Raw genomic sequence first — 24,462 nt, 5'->3', positions numbered from 1 at the left:
CACTGACGCACACATAGACGCACCATACAGGCTGACAGACAGACAAACACACACGGCCATGGTGGCTGAGTGGACAGAGCTCGGGAGTCGTAATCCTAGAGTCTGGGGATCGATCCCCGACGATGGCGGAAACAAATGAGCAGAGTTGCTTTAACTCTCTGATTGCTCCTGTTCACCTAGCAGTAAATAGGTACCCGCGAGTTAGACAGCTGCTACAGGCTGCTTCCTGGGGGGTTAGTATGTATGGAAAAAAGTGGCTTGATTGACAGTTGAGAGGCGGGTCGAAAGAGCCAGAGCTCACCCCCCCCCCCCCACAAGCACAACTAGGTGAATACACCCATGCATACGTGCTTCAACACCCGATACAATTAAAAATGCCATGACGCACTAAGATGACTAACTGCCATACAGCTCTGCCAAATCACTCCCTTGTTTGTATATTTCCCATTCTCTAGCTCTCCCTCTCCCCCCTCCCCCTCCCCTCCCCCCGGTGGCCTCTTGACATCTGTCTGTCACGGTTGATGAGGCTTGGATGGCTGGCGAGGCTCCCACAAGAGTCATCGCCGTCATCTAGATCAGCGGCTGTGATAACGATCCTGAACAGTGTTAGTCATGTGGCCGGAACAGCTGGCCACACTGACGTAAACACGTTCAGAACCAGTTGGCACCAGACCCACAATAGGGTGAAAGGATATCTTGCCAGGACGTAAATATTTACATAGGCGATTGTGTCGTGAAATTTAAATGTATTGATCTATTGTGTAATAGGATTTGCATGTAATGGTAATGCGGTTACATAACAACATAAACAATGTGAGGAAGAACAAATCCACAAGGGCCGTGACGAGGATTCGAACCTGCGTCCGGGAGCATCCCAGACACTGCCTTAATCGACTGAGCTACGACAGGGTAAAAGGGTTGAAACCGAAGTTCTACTGAACTTACTGGATCCCGTAGCCTCTCCGAGGCACAAACCAGGCTTTTACACCCCCCCCCCCCCTGCACCCGACCTATGTCAATAGGCCGTTCTCCCTCTTCACCCTTACATCATTACACACAGAGATCACACTAACGTGATGCATCAAATGAACAAATCCACAAGGGCCGTGACGAGGATTCGAACCTGCGTCCGGGAGCATCCCAGACACTGCCTTAATCGATGTGTAATGTGAGGAAGGATTTGAATAGGCTTTCCGCAGTTCAAATTAGCTCATGCGTATGACAATTGTTATATATAGTGATTCCCGCTAAGTTTACTCAAGTTGTGAACTGTTTACTGCTCAACTATACCTGCTGGTTGGTCAGTACTAACATATTTTTATTTATTTACTTATTTATATATACAAGAGTTCTTCCATTCTTGTACAGCCACTAGCACGCATAGCGTTTCGGGCAGGTCCTTAAACATAATTTTCCCTGGAATATGACCCACACCAAATCGTTTAACAACCAGGTACCCATTTTACTGCTGGGTGAACAGAGGCTACAGGTAGGGATTGGCGCCCGGTCAATCCTCCCTGGCCAGGATACGAATCCAGACCAAACCGCTGGCGAAGCGCCGGGCGAGTGTAATACCACCGTGCCACAAACAAATCTTATTTTTCCTCAGCCCTTGTTGAAGAGTGGCTGGTCGTAGAATCTAACCTAGAGCTAGATTCACGAAAGCACTTACGCACCTATACATCTTTTCTCAATCTTTGGCGGCTTTGTTTCCAATTATTAAACAGTTTACAAGCATGAAAATTTCCCAATCAACTGTTGTTATTGTTATAAACAGCCTCCTGGTGCTTCGGAGCTCATTAACTGTTTAATAATTGGAAACAAAGCCGCCAAAGATTGAGAAAAGATGTACAGGTTCGTAAGTGCTTGCGTAAGTGCTTTTGTGAAGGCCCCTAAAGTCAATGTCGCTGGACGACAAGTTTTCTGAACCTGTTTACAAGTCTGGGTATTTCATGGAACATGACGACAAGGTCTGTAGATAAGTTTATAGGCTGAGGTAGTCTATAGGTAGGCAGCCTAAGGTAGGTAGGCAGGAAGCCTGAGGTAGGTAGGTAGGAAGCCTAATTTACAGACGACAATGTCTGTAAATTAGTTTATTATAGGCTTGGGGCTATGTTACGAGACAAGATCTGTGAATCTGTTTATGATTACAGACACTTTGATAAGAGACTGACTGAGCCAAGTCACTTTAGAAGACTTATCATATGCCTTATCTTGCGATGGGTCAGCTACTCGAATCTATAATTGTAATCTCATTTCGTAATCACCTCGAAAATCATAATAAAATAATATATTCGCAGCGTATAGTTACAAAAAAGGACGCACTCGACTCACATATTTATAATCGTTCAAATGTGTCTGAAGTAGTTAATATTAGTAAATATGATCACATTCGTTGTCTTAATGTTGGCAAAATTCTGCGTATCAAGCTCTCTTGCGTCAGCCTAGTGCTTTAGTAAATTAAAACAAGCTCTCTTGCGTCAGCCTAGTGCTTTAGTAAATTAAAACAAGCTCTCTTGCGTCAGCCTAGTGCATTAGTAAATTAAAACAAGCTCTCTTGCGTCAGCCTAGTGCTTTAGTAAATTAAAACAAGCTCTCTTGCGTCAGCCTAGTGCATTAGTAAATTAAAACAAGCTCTCTTGCGTCAGCCTAGTGCATTAGTAAATTAAAACAAGCTCTCTTGCGTCAGCCTAGTGCATTAGTAAATTAAAACAAGCTCTCTTGCGTCAGCCTAGTGCATTAGTAAATTAAAACAAGCTCTCTTGCGTCAGCCTAGTGCTTTAGTAAATTAAAACAAGCTCTCTTGCGTCAGCCTAGTGCATTAGTAAATTAAAACAAGCTCTCTTGCGTCAGCCTAGTGCATTAGTAAATTAAAACAAGCTCTCTTGCGTCAGCCTAGTGCTTTAGTAAATTAAAACAAGCTCTCTTGCGTCAGCCTAGTGCATTAGTAAATTAAAACAAGCTCTCTTGCGTCAGCCTAGTGCATTAGTAAATTAAAACAAGCTCTCTTGCGTCAGCCTAGTGCATTAGTAAATTAAAACAAGCTCTCTTGCGTCAGCCTAGTGCATTAGTAAATTAAAACTCGCCTGAAAGCGCATGAATAGAGCGATGAGGCTTCCTTCTGTAGGGGGACTAAAAGCCTATTTTGCCTTATCAACGTCCCCCAAAGCCAACAACTGATTATTCCCAGAATGCAACCCACAACAGCTGTCTAACTCTCAGGTATCTATTTTACAGCAAGGTGGCCAGGGGCCTTTCTGTTGATTGATTGTTTGATTGTTGCCGCCGAAGGCGGCTAGTTTATTGTGCACCCCATACTCATCCTGTGAGCGGTAGCGCAAAAGCATTACAGAGGGCACAAAAGGTCTTTATCAGACCTCTGTTGCGAGAACAGTATAACACGTGGTGTACCCCAGGACTCTGTTCTAGGACTGTTTATACGAACGCTATTGATGTTATTGTAAACAATAACACAAGCCTATTGTAAACAATAACACAACGGCAGACATGGAGAACATGGATAGGAGGATACAGGGCATGGAGAACATCACTAAATCCAAAGAGAACTCTTGCAGAACTTCAGGAACTTTCAGTAAGAGTCAAAGTGGAAAATGCAGGTGAATGTTGACAAGTGTAAAAGTTTTTACTTATAAAAATAGCGCACCACTCGATATCAGGTCAACAATGTTCATATTATTAATAACCCTGATTGTGAAACGGTTCCTAGAGTAATGAATGATTAATATGTTAATCTAGGCACAGCCCAAGGTAGTGTATTCAGCTCTATGATCTCATACTTACTTAGTATGATTAACTTACACAAGACTTGCCTGTTCAACCTATGGTAATAGGATATCAGCTCCCCTTAAGATTTACCAACATCAAAAAACTACTTATGTGTACTTATGTGCCCTCTCCTAACCTACCAGAGGATCCAAAACAGAAAACGTGACAGTATGTCAATTTCTCGAGCCGCTACCATTATCTAGTGCGACAATTGTTTTGCCTTAGGTAGAATATACGTCAAGATATGACGTTCTTTTAGGAGAACGGGTTGAGAATACAAGCATTCCTTAATGCCACTGCAGAGGAAACAACGGAATGCGGTCTCATTAATTTTGTTGATAAAACAGGGGGGCATTTCTTCCTCGTTCTCTTCACTCTGATAACTATAATATCAATGGAGTGCCCGCGGAGACGTGTTCATCTTATAAATACCAGGGACCTGCCCGAAACGCTAGGCGTACTAGTGGCTGTACAAGAATGTAACAACTCTTGTATATATCTCAAATCAAAAAATAAAAAAATATCTTGGAATCAAGAGCGATGATACCAATCTCATCATCAACCTTTGCAAAGAGCGACTTAAAACTCTCAGAACTCTTGGAGGCGTTAACGGATTTGCCCCCCAAGAGTGTGGGAATGTTATGTAAGACAGTTGGTGAAATAGCGAAGATCATGGAATGACTCTTGTCGATGATATATGTCAAATAATTTGTATCAAAAGCCTGGTGGGACCACGTGACCAGGTCTGGTGGGACCACGTGACCAGGTCTGGTGGGACCACGTGACCAGGTCAGGTAGGACCACGTGACCAGGTCTGGTGGGACCACGTGACCAGGCCAGGTAGGACCGGACCTTGACTACCTCAGGGACATAGTAATCCCTCGTGCCTGGTTCGACACGTGTCAGGTATAAATTATATTGGTTATCACTGCCGACATGCGAATGGGCGTCACCTAGAACATCTTGACGTGACGCGCTGCATTTGTTTCACCCCACAATGAGAGAGAGAGAGAGAGAGAGAGAGAGAGAGAGAGAGAGAGAGAGAGAGAGAGAGAGAGAGAGAGAGAGAGAGAGAGAGAGAGAGAGAGAGAGAGAGAGAGAGAGAGAGAGAGAGAGAGAGAAAATACTTGCTCTCTTTCTATTCCATTTTCTGGGCTCTTTTTCTGAATTTTGTTGACATGCGCATTAGGCTTTTTTTTTTAAATTGAGGTATCGAGTAAGTTTCGATTCTCTGTTCCTAAATCGTTCACCATCTTCACTGTACCCAAACACCTTTTTGCTGGTATTAGTGATGAGGAGTTGGACGGGAACTCGAATTCTAAGATTACAATCAACTCAGCAGGAAAAGATTGTTATGAACCTGACCATCTGTCTTCTCTACAACAGACCCACAACTCCAACACTGGAAATTCTTCTGCAGGACCACCAGACACCTGTACTCCCCTAGTTGTGCTTGCGGAGGGTTGAGCTTTGGCTCTTTGGTCCCGCCTCTGTGTGGTGGAGACAATACCTGCCCTCACACAACCCGAGGAAACACGTGGAGTTAGTTGATAGCTCGAATACAATCTACACTGTGACCTCTACTCTAGCCAGATTAGTCAAGTCTTTTTCTATAGCTGAAAACTTTTGAACCTGTACAAATGCAAATCCTCTACCAGCCAGAAGAGCAATGATTTATACGAGCAATTCCAACATTTATCGAACATTTCGTATTTTATTGCGAAATCAGACTTTGGCGGTCGGACTTCGCGGTCTTAACTCCCTCCAGCTCATATCCTGTAACTCTTATCATCATTACCTAGCCTCAAAACCTTACATTTGTCAGCATTAAACTGCATCTGCCAATCTTTTGACTATTTCAAAACCCTATTTAGATCGTCTTGAAGTGATTGTGAGTCTTCTTTAGTGTTTATTTCCCTCCCGATTTTCGTATCGTCATCAAATTTGCAAATATTGCTGCTCAAACCTGAATCTAAATCATTTATATAGATTATAAATAACAGAGGCCCCAGGACAGAGCCTCGAGGCACTCCACTTACATTTTCCCACTCTGATTTGACTCCATTTATACTACCTTTTTGTTTCCTTTAGTATAGCCATGCCCTAATCCAACTTAATATAGCACCCCCAATACCGTGAGTTTCTATCTTTTTAATCAATCATTCGTGTGGCACTGTATCAAAAGCTTTGCTAAAGTTATGATATACAACGTCACAAACCTTACCATTATCAACTGCCTCAACTATGCTGGGATAGAATGATTAGCAAAATTTTTAAACATTATTGACCCTTAGTAAAACCATGATGTGAATCATTTATTAATCTATGTTTTTAAAGCAGAAGACGAATGGCTTTTGCAATTAACGATTCAAACAATTTCCCCCACTTAAGTTACCTGTTAAGTAAGTACGCTACCTGTTAAGTACCCTACCTGTTAAGTAAGGTATGTACAGTACCTTGGTACTTCTCTCCCCAACCCTTTCCATGTCACATGTCTCATATCAGTCTACCTGTCACTTAATTTTTTTCCCATAGTCACACTGCCCCACACACCTCCACGGTAGGCCTTACTGCTGCCTATACACACACGCCCTTCTTGCCGGAGAGCAATAGATCAACTGTACCCAGCCTCCACTTTATTTACGGGCTCACCATAACCCGTGCTACATGGACACTTTGTCCTGAGTAGCTAAATCTTTAACAACAACAACTCCACTTTATGCTCAACTCTTATACTTCTTCACTAAATGTTTCTTAGCTACCACGAAACTTAATATATAACATATTCGTTGGTGAAGTTAAAGCAGATTGTCATATTTTTATATATCAATCAAGAACAAAAATGTTGTGAGTTTGCGAGGAGTAATTTAATTTCTTCTCTTGAGCATAATGGACGTAAACCTCCTAACGAACCGATATTCGATCTGATGTTCTGTTAAAATTGTATGTACTAAAAGGGTGTAACCTCAGTATTGTTTAATAAATACAGGTTAAATAACGTGTGTATTTTTTGTTCATATTGTTGGCTGGATGTAGAAGGTAGAGTGAGTTGAAAGTGGAGGTGGATGTGAGACACCTGGAGCTATACTGTGCCCGAAACGCTGTGCTTATTAGTGGCTTTAGGCATTGTATGTACTAACTATATCTATAAATCCAACATTATGTTTGTAATTCATCTTCTATGTATGTATCTTTACCTGAATAAACATTTGATTTGATTTGATTTGTGTACCTCCGGCAGCATGGCGCCCTGCTGGGCGGCCATGCGTGGTACACTCAGTGGTATTGATCCACGCCACCCTTACCAGAATGGTCCAGTTCCTCTGGCCTGACGCATTACTACCCTTGCCGCCACGCTAGTACGTCACTACCTTCTGCTAAGGCCACATGCAAGCCCTCTGAGGACCTCCAAGTGGTGTACCTGTAGACTACTAATTGCTGCAACGTGTTCAGAGCTCCGCTACCGGCAGCCAGTGGTCGCTGAGCCAGCCAACCAGCCGACCAGCCAACTCCCAAGCCAGCCGCTATCCACTGCCAGCGGCTCGCCTAGCCAGTCGCTCCACGTGTGTCAGGCGTAGAGGAAGCAACCGTCGCTCGTCGCCAGACAGACTATGTGTATTTAGATCAAGTGAGAGTTTTGTTAAGACACTCTAGTGGGACATATTGAGTGGTGTGATTCCCTTGGTCGTTGTATCAAGCGCCGCACCCACCACCAGTCAAGCCTACACACCATCAACTAAAGAATCCTGGAGGGTCATAGCTTTCCCAGACTGGCACTATTCATTTATCGGTTTCTGAACAATATGGTCGTTTTCCCAGTTGTTCTCTAGCAGGAGGTGAAGAGGAGGCCGCCCGGCTTTGTCACAGCCCACAGACGGAGAGGAGAAGCGCCCCAACAGACACCAGCCCCGCACCTCTCACCAGCGTCCAACGCTCCCTAGGTAAGTGGAGCCCCAAGCTCGCTCCTCCTCCTCCTCCCAGTAACAATTAAATGTCGAAATATATATTAAAGTTTCCTGCTTTGTTCTTTTTTTAGGTTTTATATGTATAGGTTTGTCTAAAGTGGAATTACACCACTGACAAAATAAACTATGGATTGGTGTACTATAAGGCTTGGTAAAAGTCTAAAATCATTTTAAGATAGGCAACACCTCTGCCCCGGGCTGGCTGAGCTAGGGGAGTGCACATTATATAAGCAGTAACTTAACCATCTAACTTAGAAAATTATCGACGACACAGCAGTTTTGATCTCTTAACATCTCCTTGGAAGCCTTATTTAATAACATTTGGTAAGTCTTAATTTTGTCAAGACGAAAGTATATATACAGCACGGTATTGTCTATATGTACTCGCCTAATTGTACTAGCCTTGTTGTACTTACAAAGAATAGGCAACGGTTTATAAAAATTAATTTTAGGCAGCCAGTGTTCGTTGTCAGTAAATATATAAAGACTGTAAACAGTTGAGGGCTCTTAAGTAATCTTAAGTCCCTAGCGTCACTAATACACAAATCAGTGTTTCTTAACCCCTGGCTAGTCAATTTACGTGTCTAGTTAGGCTGTCATATCTATACATTTGAAGCTAGTTGCGGGGTTTGCTTACACTAATTATTGCACTTTGTCATCTGACAAGGGATGGGGGGAGGGGGGGGTATCTACGGCTCATTTGGTGCTCGATTCCATATGTTCGTCTACAATCTGAAAGAGAGATGTGACATGTTTGTACTCACATAGGCGTATGAATAAGCATGTCTGTATTCTTACTCTGGTAGCTGAGCTCCAGCTCCTGGGCTCTTTCTGAACTTCGTTGACATGCGCAGTAAGGTTGGTAATGGGTCTAGTGTGTGTGGGGTGGGGGAGGGGGGGGAGAACGACCAAAGGTGAACAGTGTCTGCAGAATGAACACGACCCCAATGTGTGTGTACACGCACGCACGCACGTACTAGACTTAATCGTTTGGGCGAGTCCAGCGGTGAGTCCAGCTTCACCGCCATGTTCCCGCTCTCAAATTTTAATTAACTGGTATACAGGTTCCCCGAGCCTATTGGGTTGTTAACTCGACCTTTGAAAGACGTTTCTTGGCACATTCCGTTTCTTGACTAATCAAAAAAATCTCTGGTCTGTGGTTCGTGTGGTTCAGCTTAGTTTCGTGTTACATATGCCAGGTACTCGATCCTGGCGCTGCATATTCCACAGCTGGTCATAGTAGTATACAAGGTCCTAAATCATAACTAATTCAGATTTGTGAATGTAATGGCATACGCCAATACATTTCAATATCATATCTACAGTATTGTTAACATGGAGTTTTTCTACAACCTGCGCTTTAGTTCATTCCATTTTTGCACTAATAGGAAAACGTTCTAACATTTGATGCATCACGTTAGTGTGATTGTGTAATGAAGTAAGGGCGAAGAGGGAGAACGGCCTATTGACATAGCTCGAGTGCATGGGGGAGTTGTGTAAAACCCTGGTTTGTGTCTCGGAGAGGCTGCAGGATCCAGTAAGTTCAGTAGAACTTAGATTTCGACTGTCGTAGCTCAGTCGATTAAGGCAGTGTCTGGGATGCTCCCGGACGCAGGTTCGAATCCTCATCACGGCCCTTCTGCATTTGTTCTAACAACTGACTCAGACGTGTCGCAAGCTTCCATTTCATTTTCCACCTTGTATAAAATATTGAAGGGGAATTGACGTCTATCATGTCTCCCCCTCCTCTTGTTTTAGGGTCGTCAGGTTAATTCCTTCAGTCTCTTCATCCCCCACAATTCTGGGACGATCCTTGTTGCGAACTCCTGATGCTCTATTTTTTCCTTACGTTGTATGCGAGATAGATACTGGTCTATAGTTCTGTACCTACTGTATCCCTTGCACACTGGCACTAAATCTGCCTTCCAACTTCTTGGTAGTTCTACTACCAGCTACCTATTATACACCATGGAGACTGGCAAGCATAGTGCTTTTGCTCCCTCTTTTTCGGTACCTGTAGTGAGATTTCATCTGGGCCAGCCTCACCACTGGTAATCACACATTCATCCATTGGGTGTGCCTGGTTCACCCCCCCCCCACACACACCTTGCTCTTACTTCAGCAACTTCTTGCTCTGTTGTGAAGACCTGGAACATCTTGAGCTCTCACGCCACCTTATTCAGTCTCTACCAGCGTGTCTACGTACGTGCATGTACTTGTCTAGTTGTGCTTGAGGGGAATGAGCTTTGGCTCTTTGGTCCTGCCGCTCGGCCATCACTCAACCGTTGTTGTTATAGATTCAGCTACTCGGAACAAGTTCCAAGTAGCACGGGCTATGGTGAGCCCGTGGTGGACTTACCTGACACAGAAGCGGTGCTGAATGGGGGTGACTCAACCCCCAGTAGACACTCAACCGGTATGCTGATTCTTTAGGCTATTGAGCTGTGTCATATCTACATTTGAAACTGCATGGAATCGGCTTCCACCACATCACTACCTAATCTATTCCATTTGCTACTAACACTAAAGAGTTCTTTCTAATGTCTCTATGGCTCATCTGGGTATTCAGTTTCCACCTGTGTCCCATTCTACGGGTACCACCAGTGTTAAGTCTTTCTACTCCTTATCAATTCCGGAGAATCTTGTATATAGTGATCATGTCTCTCCTAGCACTTAATTTCTTTCAGCGACGTGAGGTTGTTTTTGCAGGCTTTCCTCCAGAGACTGTGCCTGTGATTGTGTGCCATTGGTTTGTGGCCCAGCATTCACAGTTCAAATCCCATTTATCCTCCAAAGTCGCGTCTGGGTCACTTGTCTTAATTTATATTTTCAAGTGCTGTTTAAACTCGAGGAACTGGTTTAAAAATAGAATTCAATTAACTGCCGCATCAATGAAATTTGAACTCATGACGGCTAGGCTACGTTAGACTGCAACAGAAGATTTAATTGGTTTGGCAATTTTCCAAAATACAAAAGCATGATCTAACCGATGTTTTTTTTATAATTGGTATAAATGTATTATAATTTTTTTTATAATAAAGGTTCTTGGATTCTGACTTCTTAAGAGAACTGCAATATTCAGAGAGAACTCAAATAAGAGATACTAGGGGAGTTAGTTATAATATACTAGGAGTTATACTAGGAATAAGAGTTGCTAGGGGTTGAGGGAGGCTTGTTATAGCCTAATTATATGGCAAGCGATCTCGAGGCTGTCATAAACGTCACATGAAAACGACCAGTCGTTTTATAGAGGTTTTTAAAAGATTGTTTCGACAAATATGATTTTATTGACGAGCCGTCAACCAGGATGTGACGTCAATTTAATCCTTGGTCTGACAATTGTAAATGACCTATATGAAGACTTTTCAATTTGGTTAGGCTGATAAGCACATTTTGACTGGAAGAATATGTAATGTTGATGAATCTTTCATAACACAGTGTGGGATATCACCTTGGGGGCTCTGGTTCAGATACGGAATGCAAATTAGTTTGTCCTCAGGACAAAGGACAACCACGAGTCATTACCCTTGCGTAATATGCAACTCCTTGGGTTGAGTACAGATGTATGTGTGTGTTCTCAAGCGTAATAATTACAGTAACTACATTTAATAAAGCAGTAGCTTATGACTTCTAGAATTTAATTGTACTTGGTTCTTATTAATTTAGAACCGTACAACTGTTGGTACACGTATGCAGTTTAGTTCAGTTCATTTATTATGCATCCCATACCCATCTTGTGGGCGGTAGTGGAAAGGGTTACAGAGGCACATAATGGGCTCAGGGACTGAACCCCACAATTCATTTAGCTAAGCAAGTTACAATCTTGATGAGCTAGTTACATAATTCAATATAAGTCGTCACATCAACAATGGGTTCGAGATCGACCTCGAGTACAGGTTCTAAATTAAGCAACTGACGTATGCAGATGTATCTAAATGTTAATAAAAACGATTAGGAGCCCAAAGAAGACTTGTAAAATTGTGAAGTACTATTACAGGTCTGCTTGCCAGCATACTTTCTCCAGGTGTCCCAGATTTTGTTTACGCAATGTTCCCATGGCAAGGCTTAATTTTGTTTCAGGTCAGTTGCTAGGATAATGCTTTCGATCACTGTTTCGGGACACTGTTTGGACCTGAGGCACTCGCTACTGCAGGCCTAATGTGGAAGGCAGGCACGGTTTGTCAGCCGTGCCTCAATACTAAAATACAATTATTAGACCAACCTTCACTCTAAATTCCAAGATTCTTGTGGGAGGGGGTGTCAAATAATTTCAGAAACCTGTGTATAGTCGAAATTGAACCATAATATATAGACAATCGTTTTCTTTAGGTTGGACCTACACGGATCTTACAAACTAGGATGTAAATAGAAGAGTCAGAGGCTTGAGGATTCGGTCGGAGAATATGTAAAAAGATAAATTCGGTTCCATCGGCATATGGGAACCAGATTAAATAAAAGCGTGTGTAAGATAATTACGGTAGTTTCAGCATGCAGCCTCTTGTGATCTTGGAGGTGGCAAGAGCAAGCTAGCTACGTAGTGTAGTGTGTTTTCACAGCATCAGTTTACGACATCTTGACTCATGAGGGAGTTCTCCCTCACTCACGCGTCTCTGTTTGGTAACCCCGCCCCCCCCCCCTCCACCCACTCACACCCCTGTTAGTTGCCTCCCCCCCCCCTCTCCTCGCTCTCGCTCCTCTGTTGGGTGGCTTTGTCTCTTGTTACCCTGCGAGGGAGGAAATATACACAGGAAGTTCCACTTGATAATACTTTTTGCCGAATGCATTTCTTTACTTCCTCCAGCCTCGCCTTTGTGCTAAGCTCTACTGCTTCGCCTTTATATTATATAATGCTTTTAGTTCTCGATAAACCGGTTATGACCACCTGACAACCCATGGGGCTGAAAATGTCTGCCTTTTACAGGGTTTTGTAGGAATCTGGCTGACAGCGGATACTATGATAGGTTATCTGGCTGGCAATTCGTAGATAACTACCCCTGGTTAATGTAAGACATGGCAAGAACACTACGCTAGTCTATATGACAATTATTTACGACCTAGTAACTTGGAGAGTAAACATTAAATCTTCGCGAGGAACTTTTAATTCAGTTCCCAAGGTCTAAAAATTGTGCACTAGCCTAACCAACTAGAGTACCCACGAACAGAAAACGGGACATTACCAATTTTGCGAGCCCCTATCATTTTATATTCCTTATCAGTTTTTGGCCTTGGAGTAAAGTATACTTAAAAATGGGACGCGTGCTACAAGGTTGTTTAATCCACAATACGTTGTCAGTTGAGCTAGTTTAGTTTGTGCCCTTGAGAGGTCGGGCTATTGTGGAAAGGGAGGTGGGAGGTTTGGTAATACGAGGAGTATTACCAAATTGTGTCCAATAATAATATAGCTTACATCTTGCTTATTGTAGTCACCTTCTTACCTAGCAGTAAAATAGGTACCTGGGTGTTAGTCAGCTGTCACGGGCTGCTTCCTGGGGGTGGAGGCCTGGTCGAGGACCGGGCCGCGGGGACACTAAAAAAAAAAGCCCCGAAATCATCTCAAGATAACCTCAAGAAGATAGTCGACTTGACCCAACATAAGATTTATTTACCTTCGCTAGAATACCATGCCAAGCCACGATCTTCATTCATTGGCAATAAGCGTTTTACAATTTAATTTTCCTTACGCTACTGGTTAAAATTAACGATTTTCAGTTTTCCATTTTGTTGCAAATACCTTTTTAAAATCGCCGTGAGTTTAATGTAGCTACAAGGTTGTCGTATTTACTGAATAAACGCTTTATTTAATATTTACTCTGATCTCTCTAAGCCACAAAGTTTTTCTCCTAGAGTTTGCTACTGCTGGGAAGTGCGGCTTGGGTTTGAAGCTAAGTATATACCGCTTAGATGAATAATTGTTAATACTGTACTTCACTCTTGGCGTTGTTACGGCCCTAGACATATTAATCGTTCAATAATTGCATAATTATATAACTACAATAATTGTGCAATGATACAATAATTATACATTGTGAAATTATAATCAATTGCATATTGACTAATCAATCGGTATTGTATACGACTGGAACTTTCCGGTGACGAAGGGTGGGGGGTGGCAACTTTTCAGTCAGTCTAGTGTCCCCCCCCCCTAGTATGAGCTAAGGTAACGAGGTGAGGGGAAACAGGAGCCAAAACTGAACTGTGGCATACTTGAGAGGCGGGACCAAAGAGCCAAAGCTCAACCTCCGCAAGCCATACTAGGTGAGTACTGAGGCGTGTGTGTACACAGCATGGAGAGCATAATATAGTAGAATATATAGGGACACTGTTTCTTCGTTCATATAGAATGTACAGTAGTTAAAACAATTTAATTTTACAATTCAATGTTTGATATGAATCCACTCTAAAGGTATGGGGTTGCTAAAGCTATTTTAATGCCGTTTGGTATGTGTTTCTATATTTACACATCACATAAAATCAACATGTTACTTTGCCCAGAACGCTATGTAATATTTAAATTTCATTCTGTACGTAGGGAGTATTCATTAACGTACTAAAGTAAACATAAATATACAAGAATAATAATACATATTGGGATAGACTGTAGCAATTAACTACAGTCAAGGGGCCAGATTCACGAAAGCAGTTACGCAAGCACTTACGAACCTGTACATCTTTTCTCAATCTTTGGCGGCTTTGTTTACAATTATTAAACAGTTAATGAGCTCCGAAGCACCAGGAGGCTGTTTATAACAATAACAACAGTTGATTGGCAAGTTTTTATGCTTGTAAACTGTTTAATAAATGTAACCAAAGCCGTCAAAGATTGAGGAAAGATGTACACGTTCGTAAGTGCTTGCGTAACTGCTTCGTGAATCTGACCCAAGGTTATCGTTGTAGGAGAGTAAGGGCGGTATTAATAACAAAATAAGGAAACTATAGATTCGGGAATTACTGTAAGCTGACATTACTTTAATCTATTGAATTTTAAATCTATCGAATTTACAGGACGTCTAAGTAAATTTTATGTAATCGTCGATCTTGGTGTTTCCTCAATCTATTCTCCGAATATGGTAATCCTTATAGAAACTTAATCGACACGTTGCCTAAAAAAAGTTAAATTTGTACTATTGGATTACTGTAAATACCATGCTAAAAAATTTCTACAACCTGGCCTAGGCCTAAATAAGATATACGCCGATTTAGACCTAATTAATTTGAGCTATTAGGCCTAGGATATAAATAATAAATAAATGTTTATTCAGGTAAGGTACATAAGAGATTGTTACAAAAATTGCTAGGTTTATAGATAGAGCTGGTACATACAATGCCCAAAGCCACTATTACGCAAAGCGTTTCGGGCAGAAACGCTTATTTGGATATTATTTGGTTTGGTTGTTGCATTCTTTTTCGTGCCCTATACAATATTTGTGTAAAACGTCAACTTGTGTGTGTGTCCAACAGTATTTGTTCGTATGTCCAGTATTTGTTGTGTGTGTCCAACAGTATTTGTTCGTATGTCCAGTATTTGTTGTGTGTCCAACAGTATTTGTTCGTATGTCCAGTATTTGTTGTGTGTCCAACAGTATTTGTTCGTATGTCCAGTATTTGTTGTGTGTCCAACAGTATTTGTTCGTATGTCCAGTATTTGTTGTGTGTCCAACAGTATTTGTTCGTATGTCCAGTATTTGTTGTGTGTCCCCAACAGTATTTGTTCGTATGTCCAGTATTTGTTGTGTGTGTCCAACATTATTTGTTCGTATGACAAATTGTTGCTATATGCAAAATATATACCTCTCTATACTGAGGTATATCACTGACCACCTCCAGGATCTACCCCACATCAGTTGCCTAACTCCCAACTACCTGTTTACTGCTAGGTGAACAGAAGCGTCAGGCGAAATGAAAGAGCCTAATGGTAATTTTTTTTCCAAGGCAATTAATGGTAAGCCGTTTTTAAAAATATTAATGATTGACATTAATACACATGATATTTAAAAAAGACCAGGTGTGTGCTATCATTTAATGTACTGTAATTTCAAAGCGTTATAGGACAGAGTGCTGGGAAGACGGGACACCACGAGCGTAGCTCTCATCCTGTAATTACACTTAGGTAATTACACTTAATTACTAGTGGCTGCGTGCACGGCTTGGATATCGTTAAGCGTCAAAGCTATACTAGTTTTCCATTTTATTTTAGCTTTGTACAAATACAATAAGTTAAATACACGAGGGAGTGAGGTTTCAAACCTACTAAGCTACGGGTGAACAATACTAAGATTTGTTCATTTGATGACATGCTCTTTATCAATGGTCTGTTTTAATAGGGTATATTCGATTGATAATAAATATTAAAGTTGAAGTGCACCTTTTTTATATTATGACTTCGCAATACACGGTCCATTAGGGCAGATTTGAAGTTAACCTTCTTTCTTGCTAGTTGAGGTGCAAGGCTCCACAGCAGTACCTTCCCTGAGTGGCGTGTTGTCATACAGTTACGCATAAGGATGGACTCCACACTCACCAAACCAACAAACACCGCATTTCCGTCCCCGAAAGGTGAGTTGACCCCCCACGAATGTCGATATTCAATAGTTACCAAACTTTTAAACTCTAGCAAAAGTGAGCATTATAGCACATTTACCCCATTTCAAAAAAGTCTGTCAAGTAGTAGACAGCTTAAATAAATCTACAGAATATTGATATACGTAGTTATTGAGCTGCGCATGTATGCTTAGAAATGTCTGGGGTCCACACTGCAAACTTGAACTCACTCAAGGTAAGCAGGGTCCGCTCTTAACATAGTACGCAAGATCAAGTTTTCACATGACAAGCCTAGCGCCAGACCAGGCTTGGAGTAGGACAACTGTTCACAGACTAGAGGTAAACATACTTAACCCGCGCAAAGTAGATGTCATAGATATTACGTGTTGACCAGACCACACACTAGAAAATGAAGTGACGACGACATTTCAGTCCGTCCTGGACCATTCTCACAATCGACTTGAGAATGGTCCAGGACGGACCGAAACGTCGTCGTCACTTCATTTTCTAGTGTGTGGTCTGGTCAACATTTCAGCCACGTTATTGTGACTCATCATCTGCAGAGATATTACGTGTCAAGGCGTACTGATGAACACGTAACACATGGCGGGATAAGAACAAAATGTGGTGGTGGAGGGGTTCAGTTGTGGGAAGGGCGGGACGGTCAATCAGAGGTTGTTGTTAAGGCAGAGGTCGGAAGAGGACGGCATGGTGCGTTGGAGATTTTGTGGCGCAACCGCCCGTAAGAGCAGTCGTACCTTCACCCAAACCTTGACCTGTACCTATTGTGCAGACACAAGGGTGTTCCGAGGCTGGGGCCAGATTCGCGAACCTGTCCATCTTTTCTCAATCTTTGTCGGCTTTGTTTACAATTATTAAACGGTTAATGAGCTCCAAAGCACCAGGAGGCTGTTTATGACAATTTCAACAGTTGATTGGGAAGTTTTCATGCTTGTAAACTGTTTAATAAATGTAACCAAAGCCGTCAAAGACTGAGGAAAGGTGTACACGTTCGTAAGTACTTGCGTAACTGCTTTGTGAATCTGGCCCCTGGTTTCGGGCAGGTGTTTAATGGGGTGTCTTGACGTACGCACAAACTGTAGAGCATCAAGGGATCGATAGAGGTAAGAAATTGAATTATTGATAAAGATTAAGCTACCCAACATGTCCTCGGGGCCTGACGGCTGAGTGGACAGCGCTTGGTATTCGTAGTCCTATGACAATTGGGGCAGTTGTTTTCACCCTGATGCACCTGTTCACTTAGCAGTAAATGGGTACCCGAGAGTTACAGTTGTTACGGTACGCTATTTGTTGCTTCCTTTGGGGGGGGGGGGGGGCGGGAGATAATCGGTTAATTGATTGACAGTTGAGAGGCGGGTCCAAAGAGCCAGAGCTCAACCCCCGAAAGCTCAACTAGATGAGTACACGCACGTGAGTACTTACATTCTTGTAAAGCCACTAGCACGCATAGCATTTCGGGCAAGTCCTTAATCCTAATTTTTCCCGGAACAAGACTCTCCAAATCGTTTAACACCCAGGAACCCATTCACTGCTGGGTGAACAGAGGCTGCAGTTAAGAGTTGGCACCCAGTCAATCTTCCCTGGCCAGGATATGAACCCAGGTCAAAGCGCCTGTGAAACGCCAGGCGAGTGTGTTACCACTTAGCCACGGGGACTGCTACTTCGTTCGTCTATTTGCTTTACATTTATGTACAAAATAGCTTGCAAAGTTTAAAGGAAAATGTAAAGCACAATTGTTGCAATATTGAAGCCTTCACTTGCTCACGCTAATGAGCAAATAGTTTGTTGGCGACCCTAAGGTACTTCATTATTTTATTTATTTTTTATTTATATATACAAGAAGGCACATTGGGATTGTGAGGATACATAGCATAGTAATTACAATCTTGTAAAGCCACTAGTACGCGAAGGCGAAACAGGGCGTTATAACCGAAACAAGAGTATTAGCTCAAAATACTGTCTTTAGGAAGACCAGGCTACCGCAACGCAACGTAATACTGATGCTCCAAGTGTAAGAATATTGGAACAAAACAAAACCTGTATATGGCAACAACCTAACAACGCATCTTCACAACAGTAGCAAGTTTGCTCGTAATAAGAAAATAAAGATTTGGCATCGTTAACAAAACAAAAGATCCTGATCTCTTGCCAAAAAATTAATGGAACGTGTTTGATCATTTTACATTGGAAGGAGCGGGGAGAGAAGAGCCAGCTAGCCCAGCCAGCTTGCCAAGAATCGCAAAGAAAATATTCCCGCAACTGATCTCTAGTCCAAAAAAAAGTGAATATTGTAAAATGCGACATCTTCTATTGTTAATCAACGTTACAGTAACAATTATTCATTCCGCTCTAATACAGGATTGCCATTAACAATCATATGAAACCTGTAATGCAGTCTAAATAGGTAGTATAATATTGTATTTAAAATACCTTATAATGTATTATATTTTATAAATAAAATAATGTATTTAAAATACCGTGCAGTGGTTGACTAGTTGTTACATGAAATGCATATTTAATAACTATATTCCTTGTATATCGCTAAGGAATTGTGTAATTAATCCTGCGTTATAATTTCGCGAATTTAAAATAGGTTCCAGATAATGCATTTATAAAGAAAAAAAAACCTCCCGAAACCTATCGTAGTAAGCAGACTTAAAGCCTAGGCGGCCCGACTGCCAGTTAGCACCTTAGCTAACTGGATTAAGTGTGCTCCCGCCAAAGCCTAGTTCCAGCAACCACTCCTCATCCGGGAAAGTTATCTAGACATACGTGAGCCACTAACCACTATAAATTCCTTTTAGACTTGTATCATGTTCAAATAACGCACTTGTACAAAAAAAGGTTCTCCGAAAGGCTGAAAAAGTCCGGGTGAATGGAAGTCTGGGAACTTCCAGTATTAAATAAGACTAATACTGTAAGGAAGAGGGAGCGGTAATTGTTGACAATTGACTACAGTATTGACGGATAAATGAACTTTCTTTGTCACTTCAACTTTCAGAAAGTCCATAATATCTCTGCGAGAGTTTTTGTTTTTAAGCCTAAAAGCTGGGACAGATACCCCTGATAATGTTTAAACAGTAGCGTAGATAGTCGGATTGGTAGAGCGTGAAAGTTGTTGATTGGGAGTGAGTAACTTGGTTTACTCATCACAATCAGCACTTAGCCGAGCAGTAGTAGTAGTGCTGATTGTAGTAGTCTGATTGTAGATGAGTAGTACTCATCACAATCAGCACTATACTCGTCTCTTTGGAATTTGCTTTTAAAATGTTCTCTTCAGTATTGGTTTGAATTCGAATTATGCTCACTGATATTTTTCCATCGGATGGGAAATAAATGTTCCAATACGTAATCCATAATGCCTTATCTTAAGGCTTAAGCCAAATATTTTGATCTTGCCTATGTAATTATTACACGATAAAATATTAGAGCAACACAAAGGTATGGACCCGCATCCCTCGTCTAATGCACACACAACCTCATGTAAGAAAATCCCAAATTTATTTTCATTTTTTCATTTTCAAATTACGTCCATATTCGGCCATACGGGCAAAAGTGACGTTCTTTTTAAGAGGACAAGTTGACCTCATTACACAGCCTCAACATTTTCTAAAGATAATTGCGTTCTTCTGGTTTCTTAACTTAAGTAAAGATCCCTTTCGGTGTTAATGATGTAACTTCATAGAACACCTTCAAAGGTATCTGATTAACAAAGTTGTGATTCACACGTTTCTGGGCAGAGGACAAGGGTATTGGTCTTGGGAACCAACGTAAGGTACCCGGCCAGATGAAGGGTGTGTAGCATTCTTATCTTCCTCGCGTACATTACCTTCAGTTACGATATGATTATTGTTTATTCTGGGGGACCGGAGCGTACCAGAGAGGAAGTGGATGTTTACAGTTATACTGGCAGGATGGAAGCTGTCTCTCCTCTTTCCGTTATGTCTCTGCATTTCTTTATTTGTTACGGTATTATAATAGTGATAAGCACGATTTAAGTGTATTTTGCAGTTTTTTCCCCCCAGGGTATAATCCTCCAATTTGAGCTGAGGGTGTATCAATATTTTACTGGGAAGCAGAGTGAAATGCGTGACAATTTCTGGCCCTACATCTCCCGCTCCACCCCCCCCCCACATCTCCCTCCCCCCCCCACATCTCCCTCCCCCCCCACATCTCCCTCCCCCCCCACATCTCCCCCCCCACATGGCCCCCCCCCAACCCCCTTGTGCTCGTTATAAAAATAAATCTAAGATCCTGACACGGCCCTGGAAACATAATGACTGGGGCCAGGACTTGGTTTAGAATTGTCGGGTGGTAGGACGAGATGGAAAAAAATATAAAAGATGAACACTGACGCGATAAAGATAGATACAAGAGGACAAAGGTACGATACAAAGGAGGACAAATAGGACAATTACTGGAGGAAAGGTTTGTGATAGAACAGAGACGGAGTGGCAATACTTGAGTAAGAGAGACGTATGCGGGTTGCAGCGGCAGCACATGTCTATCTGGAAGGCTCCGCTGACGGATAGATTCCTCAGTCTCTTTCACCTTGCCTTCTGGCATAAACCTGCGGCCCACGCTGGTGGCTCAAGCCGCCTGCGACGCGCACTGGGGACCTTCATCCCAGTTACTGAAGAGGCAAGTTCCTAGTTAGCCAGTGTAATGCACTGTAATTGTTTCATCTATTTACATATCTTCACAGAACTGTACTGGTCAATTCTCATGGGCTCCCTTGTCCCTGCCAGTATTTACAACCCTCCCTCCCCCACACGCACGCATGCGTATGCATCATCATAACCTACAATGACCTTAAGAGTTGATAAATCGCACGCATATTACTGATTATGTGGCCGTATCTTATGTAATACCTTCTATACTCGTGCTCCACCCATCTGCTTGATATTTACTTGATGGGGTTCATGGAGTTCTTCTCCCCTAGCCCGGCCTGAGGCCAGGCTAGACTTGAGTGTTTGGTCCACCGCGAAGCATCTATGTGCTTCGCTGTCACATACACCTAGTACCTCGTCAAACATCCACACCACCATCAAAACCATCCACATGCACCCTTAACCGCTTGCAGAAACGGTCCCTCAACATGTCAATGATCAAAATGTTCAGATCTCGTGGAACTTGCATCAATCAAGTTGACGAGACACTCGTGTATACAATACTCAGTCCTCCCAGCGTGGGTGTGCTACACCCTTTACACTATACGGATCAAATACCAATTGACTGACAGTTGAGAGCCGGCACCAAAGAGCCGGAGCTCAACCCCGGCAAACACAAATCCCACATTAGTGACCCGACGCCGGGGCTCTACCTGCACATGTACCATAGAGCGGTGCGAGGAAGACCTGGCAGCTTTAACGAGGGACTGGTCTCTTGATCAATGATTTCCACACACACAGTGTATCCTAACCCACATTCTGCAACCATTGTCCCTAACTTGCTTTCCCAACACCCACACTGTAACTCTACCCTTAACCCATTCTTCACGTAAGAAACTGGAGAATTACCAGAAAACTGGAAGACGGCCACTGTGTCAATATGTAACAAAAATACACAAAAAAGGGGTACTCTACTAAAACCCAGTATCCCTTAATTGTATACATTAAAGATAATTTATAAAAGCCGTAAGATAGGCTAATAGAATATCGGGGAACAATGGCTTTTATAATGAAACAATTGCACTGTGACTCCTACTCTCCTCAGTGTAGCCTACTCTCCCAGTCTCTCCACACTGCTATCCATTGTGCTTCAGAAACACTGAAAATGGCGAATGTTAGCATACTTTGCCATCTCTCACTGTATCGTTTTGAATATTTATATTCGGTACCAATAACCTCGTCGTTAATATTCCAGAGAAACTAGAAGACTACATGTTATAATATTCATGAACGAATGTCTAATGGGGAATATGACCAGAGTTAAGGGGATGTGTGTAACCCTGTTGGCACTTAACAGGTCAGTCACTAAGAAACGTATGGGTGAAAGTATATTTAGTCTGTAAGTCAAACATACACACACACACACACACACACATGCTTGGTTCTCAATAGACAACATGGTGAGGATCAAGTTCAAGTATGTTTATTGAGACAAGAAAGAAATACATCTCAAAGGGATAGAGTAGCTTAGGCTATTTCTCTCCCCCCCCCCCCTATGGTTGAGGTCATGGAGACGAAAGGTCATGGAGGCGGTCAGGTAAGGTAAGGTCAGAATTTCACTCCACTGCCTCCTAAACCTAGCTCTACCTACATCTCTCTTCCTCCTCCCCCCCCATCCCTTTCCATTTTACAAGCGCTAAGCCCTGTGCATAATTTGATTAAATGAAAGGTAAATGTCATATGAAAGTAGTCTACTCTGCTTAGTGTTTCACTACATCATTGTACTTAATTCGTCCTCAGTTAATTCAGAACTTAATGTGTAACTAGCTCTTTAAATGACGAATTTGTGTATTAAAATATTTTTCTAAACTATTTGCAACAACCTGTTTATACCCTTCAATAAAGCCTTTAACAGATGTAAAAAAGATAACGAAACTGAACGATACCACTCTTCACACAAATGAGTCAAATAGGACAAATTTAAGTTTTAAAAGGCGAGTAAACATTAGTTACGCAGTTGTATGGAGTAGAGGGGGGGAGTGTTAAGTAGCATCATTTAATCGAATACCTTCTTAAGCTAACAAAGCTTTCTACTTGGCCCTTTGTCCGTTTTCGAAAGATTGCTAATAGGGCATAAAGTTGGTTATTACAATAAGCATTATTACGCCTATTAAGGCAGCGTCTGGGATCCTTTCGGACGTAGGTTCGAACCCTCGTCACGACCCTTGTGAATTTGTTCATTAAACTTGGTTATCCTTTGTTTTAAAGACATCATTCTGTAGCACATCGAACAAACCTGTTTAGTATAAAAGTGGTTTAGCTAGGGCTGTGTAAAGATTTAGTATTAAGGTAGCCTATTATTCAAAGGATTAAAACTTTTACGCCATATAGAAAACGAAATTTTTTTTTTCCACAAACACTTGCACATCCACTGCTGTTTTGTATTTCACAATACTAAAATCATAACATGCGCCTACACACGTTATATAATCCTATATTAGGCGTAGGAATGTATTTTTTTAGCTTTATTTTTTCTGACTATAGAATTTGGTACCATTTACTTAAATCGAATTGTCCATTACGTAAAAAATATGTACGCTGATCCACTAGTTACAAAAAGTTTTATCTAAACAAAATAGGCTGAAAATTATTGGTATCGTGGTCAAAGGTGTAAAATTATATATCTGATGATGATGTAATCGGACATCAAAGAAGTACTGAAATTGAATTGAAATTGAAATAAGTTTGAGGTAAAATACACAAAGGGATGAGGTAGCTCGAGCTATTCTCACCCTGTTCAGTACATAAGAACATAAGAACAAAGGCAACTGCAGAAGGCCTATTGGCCCATACGAGGCAGTTCCTATTTATAACCACCCAATCCCACTCATATACATGTCCAACCCACGCTTGAAACAATCGAGGGACCCCACCTCCACCATGTTACGCGGCAATTGGTTCCACAAATCAACAACCCTGTTACTGAACCAGTATTTACCAAAGTCTTTCCTAACACAAATGGAACATCGTGTTTAATACATACATATACACACATCACAATAAACATATTACCAAACATTCTGAGAGATAAACATATAAAATTCCTCCTTTACACAAGTAGTATGGTATCAGACGTACACATACAAACCAAGAAGCACAGGTAATGCTACTAGACTAGGCGGGGAGCTACACCTTGACCTCTATATGCAAGGGCAGGGGCGGGTACGGTGTAGCAGGTACGGCCACAGACTACAGCTCAGAGTGAAAGCTTGACTAGCATGCGTCTGGCTTTGTAGAGATCGATAATTTGCTTAGGAAGAAAAAAGGTTAACCTTGTGTAGGCCCCTTCTTGTATGCACTCTCCTAAATGTCATTCAGGGTGGATAGCTAGCTTCTGAGCCCCTCCTTACTGAACTGTCGGTTGTTATAATCCAGCGACTCTAGGCCTGATTTCTCATGTTATCTTACATTATATTAACAATGTGTTATGACAACTTTGCATTGTTCCTCGGCTGCGTATAACTACAGTATGGGGTCTTCGG

General features: G+C 41.9%; 1 protein-coding gene across 2 annotated transcripts in view; it reads left to right on the top strand.

The window, feature by feature from the left end:
- Positions 1–7,072: 7,072 nt before the first annotated feature.
- The window catches only part of LOC123745557 (influenza virus NS1A-binding protein homolog), a 32,415-nt gene continuing 15,025 nt past the window's right edge, over positions 7,073–24,462 (top strand). Inside the window, exons 1-2 of one of the 2 annotated variants that reach the window (XM_045726215.2) lie at positions 7,587–7,727; positions 16,186–16,304. In XM_045726215.2, coding sequence (XP_045582171.2) covers positions 16,253–16,304 — 52 coding nt within the window. In that variant the 5' untranslated portion in view covers positions 7,587–7,727; positions 16,186–16,252. Of the gene's footprint in view, positions 7,728–16,185; positions 16,305–24,462 lie in introns of both variants that reach the window. The other variant, XM_045726216.2, reaches the window with a different exon arrangement.

Source organism: Procambarus clarkii, chromosome 71 (genome assembly GCF_040958095.1).
Source record: "Procambarus clarkii isolate CNS0578487 chromosome 71, FALCON_Pclarkii_2.0, whole genome shotgun sequence".
NCBI lineage: Eukaryota > Metazoa > Arthropoda > Malacostraca > Decapoda > Cambaridae > Procambarus > Procambarus clarkii.
Note: the sequence above shows the minus strand (reverse complement) of the source record. Positions and strands in the feature narration are given on the sequence as shown.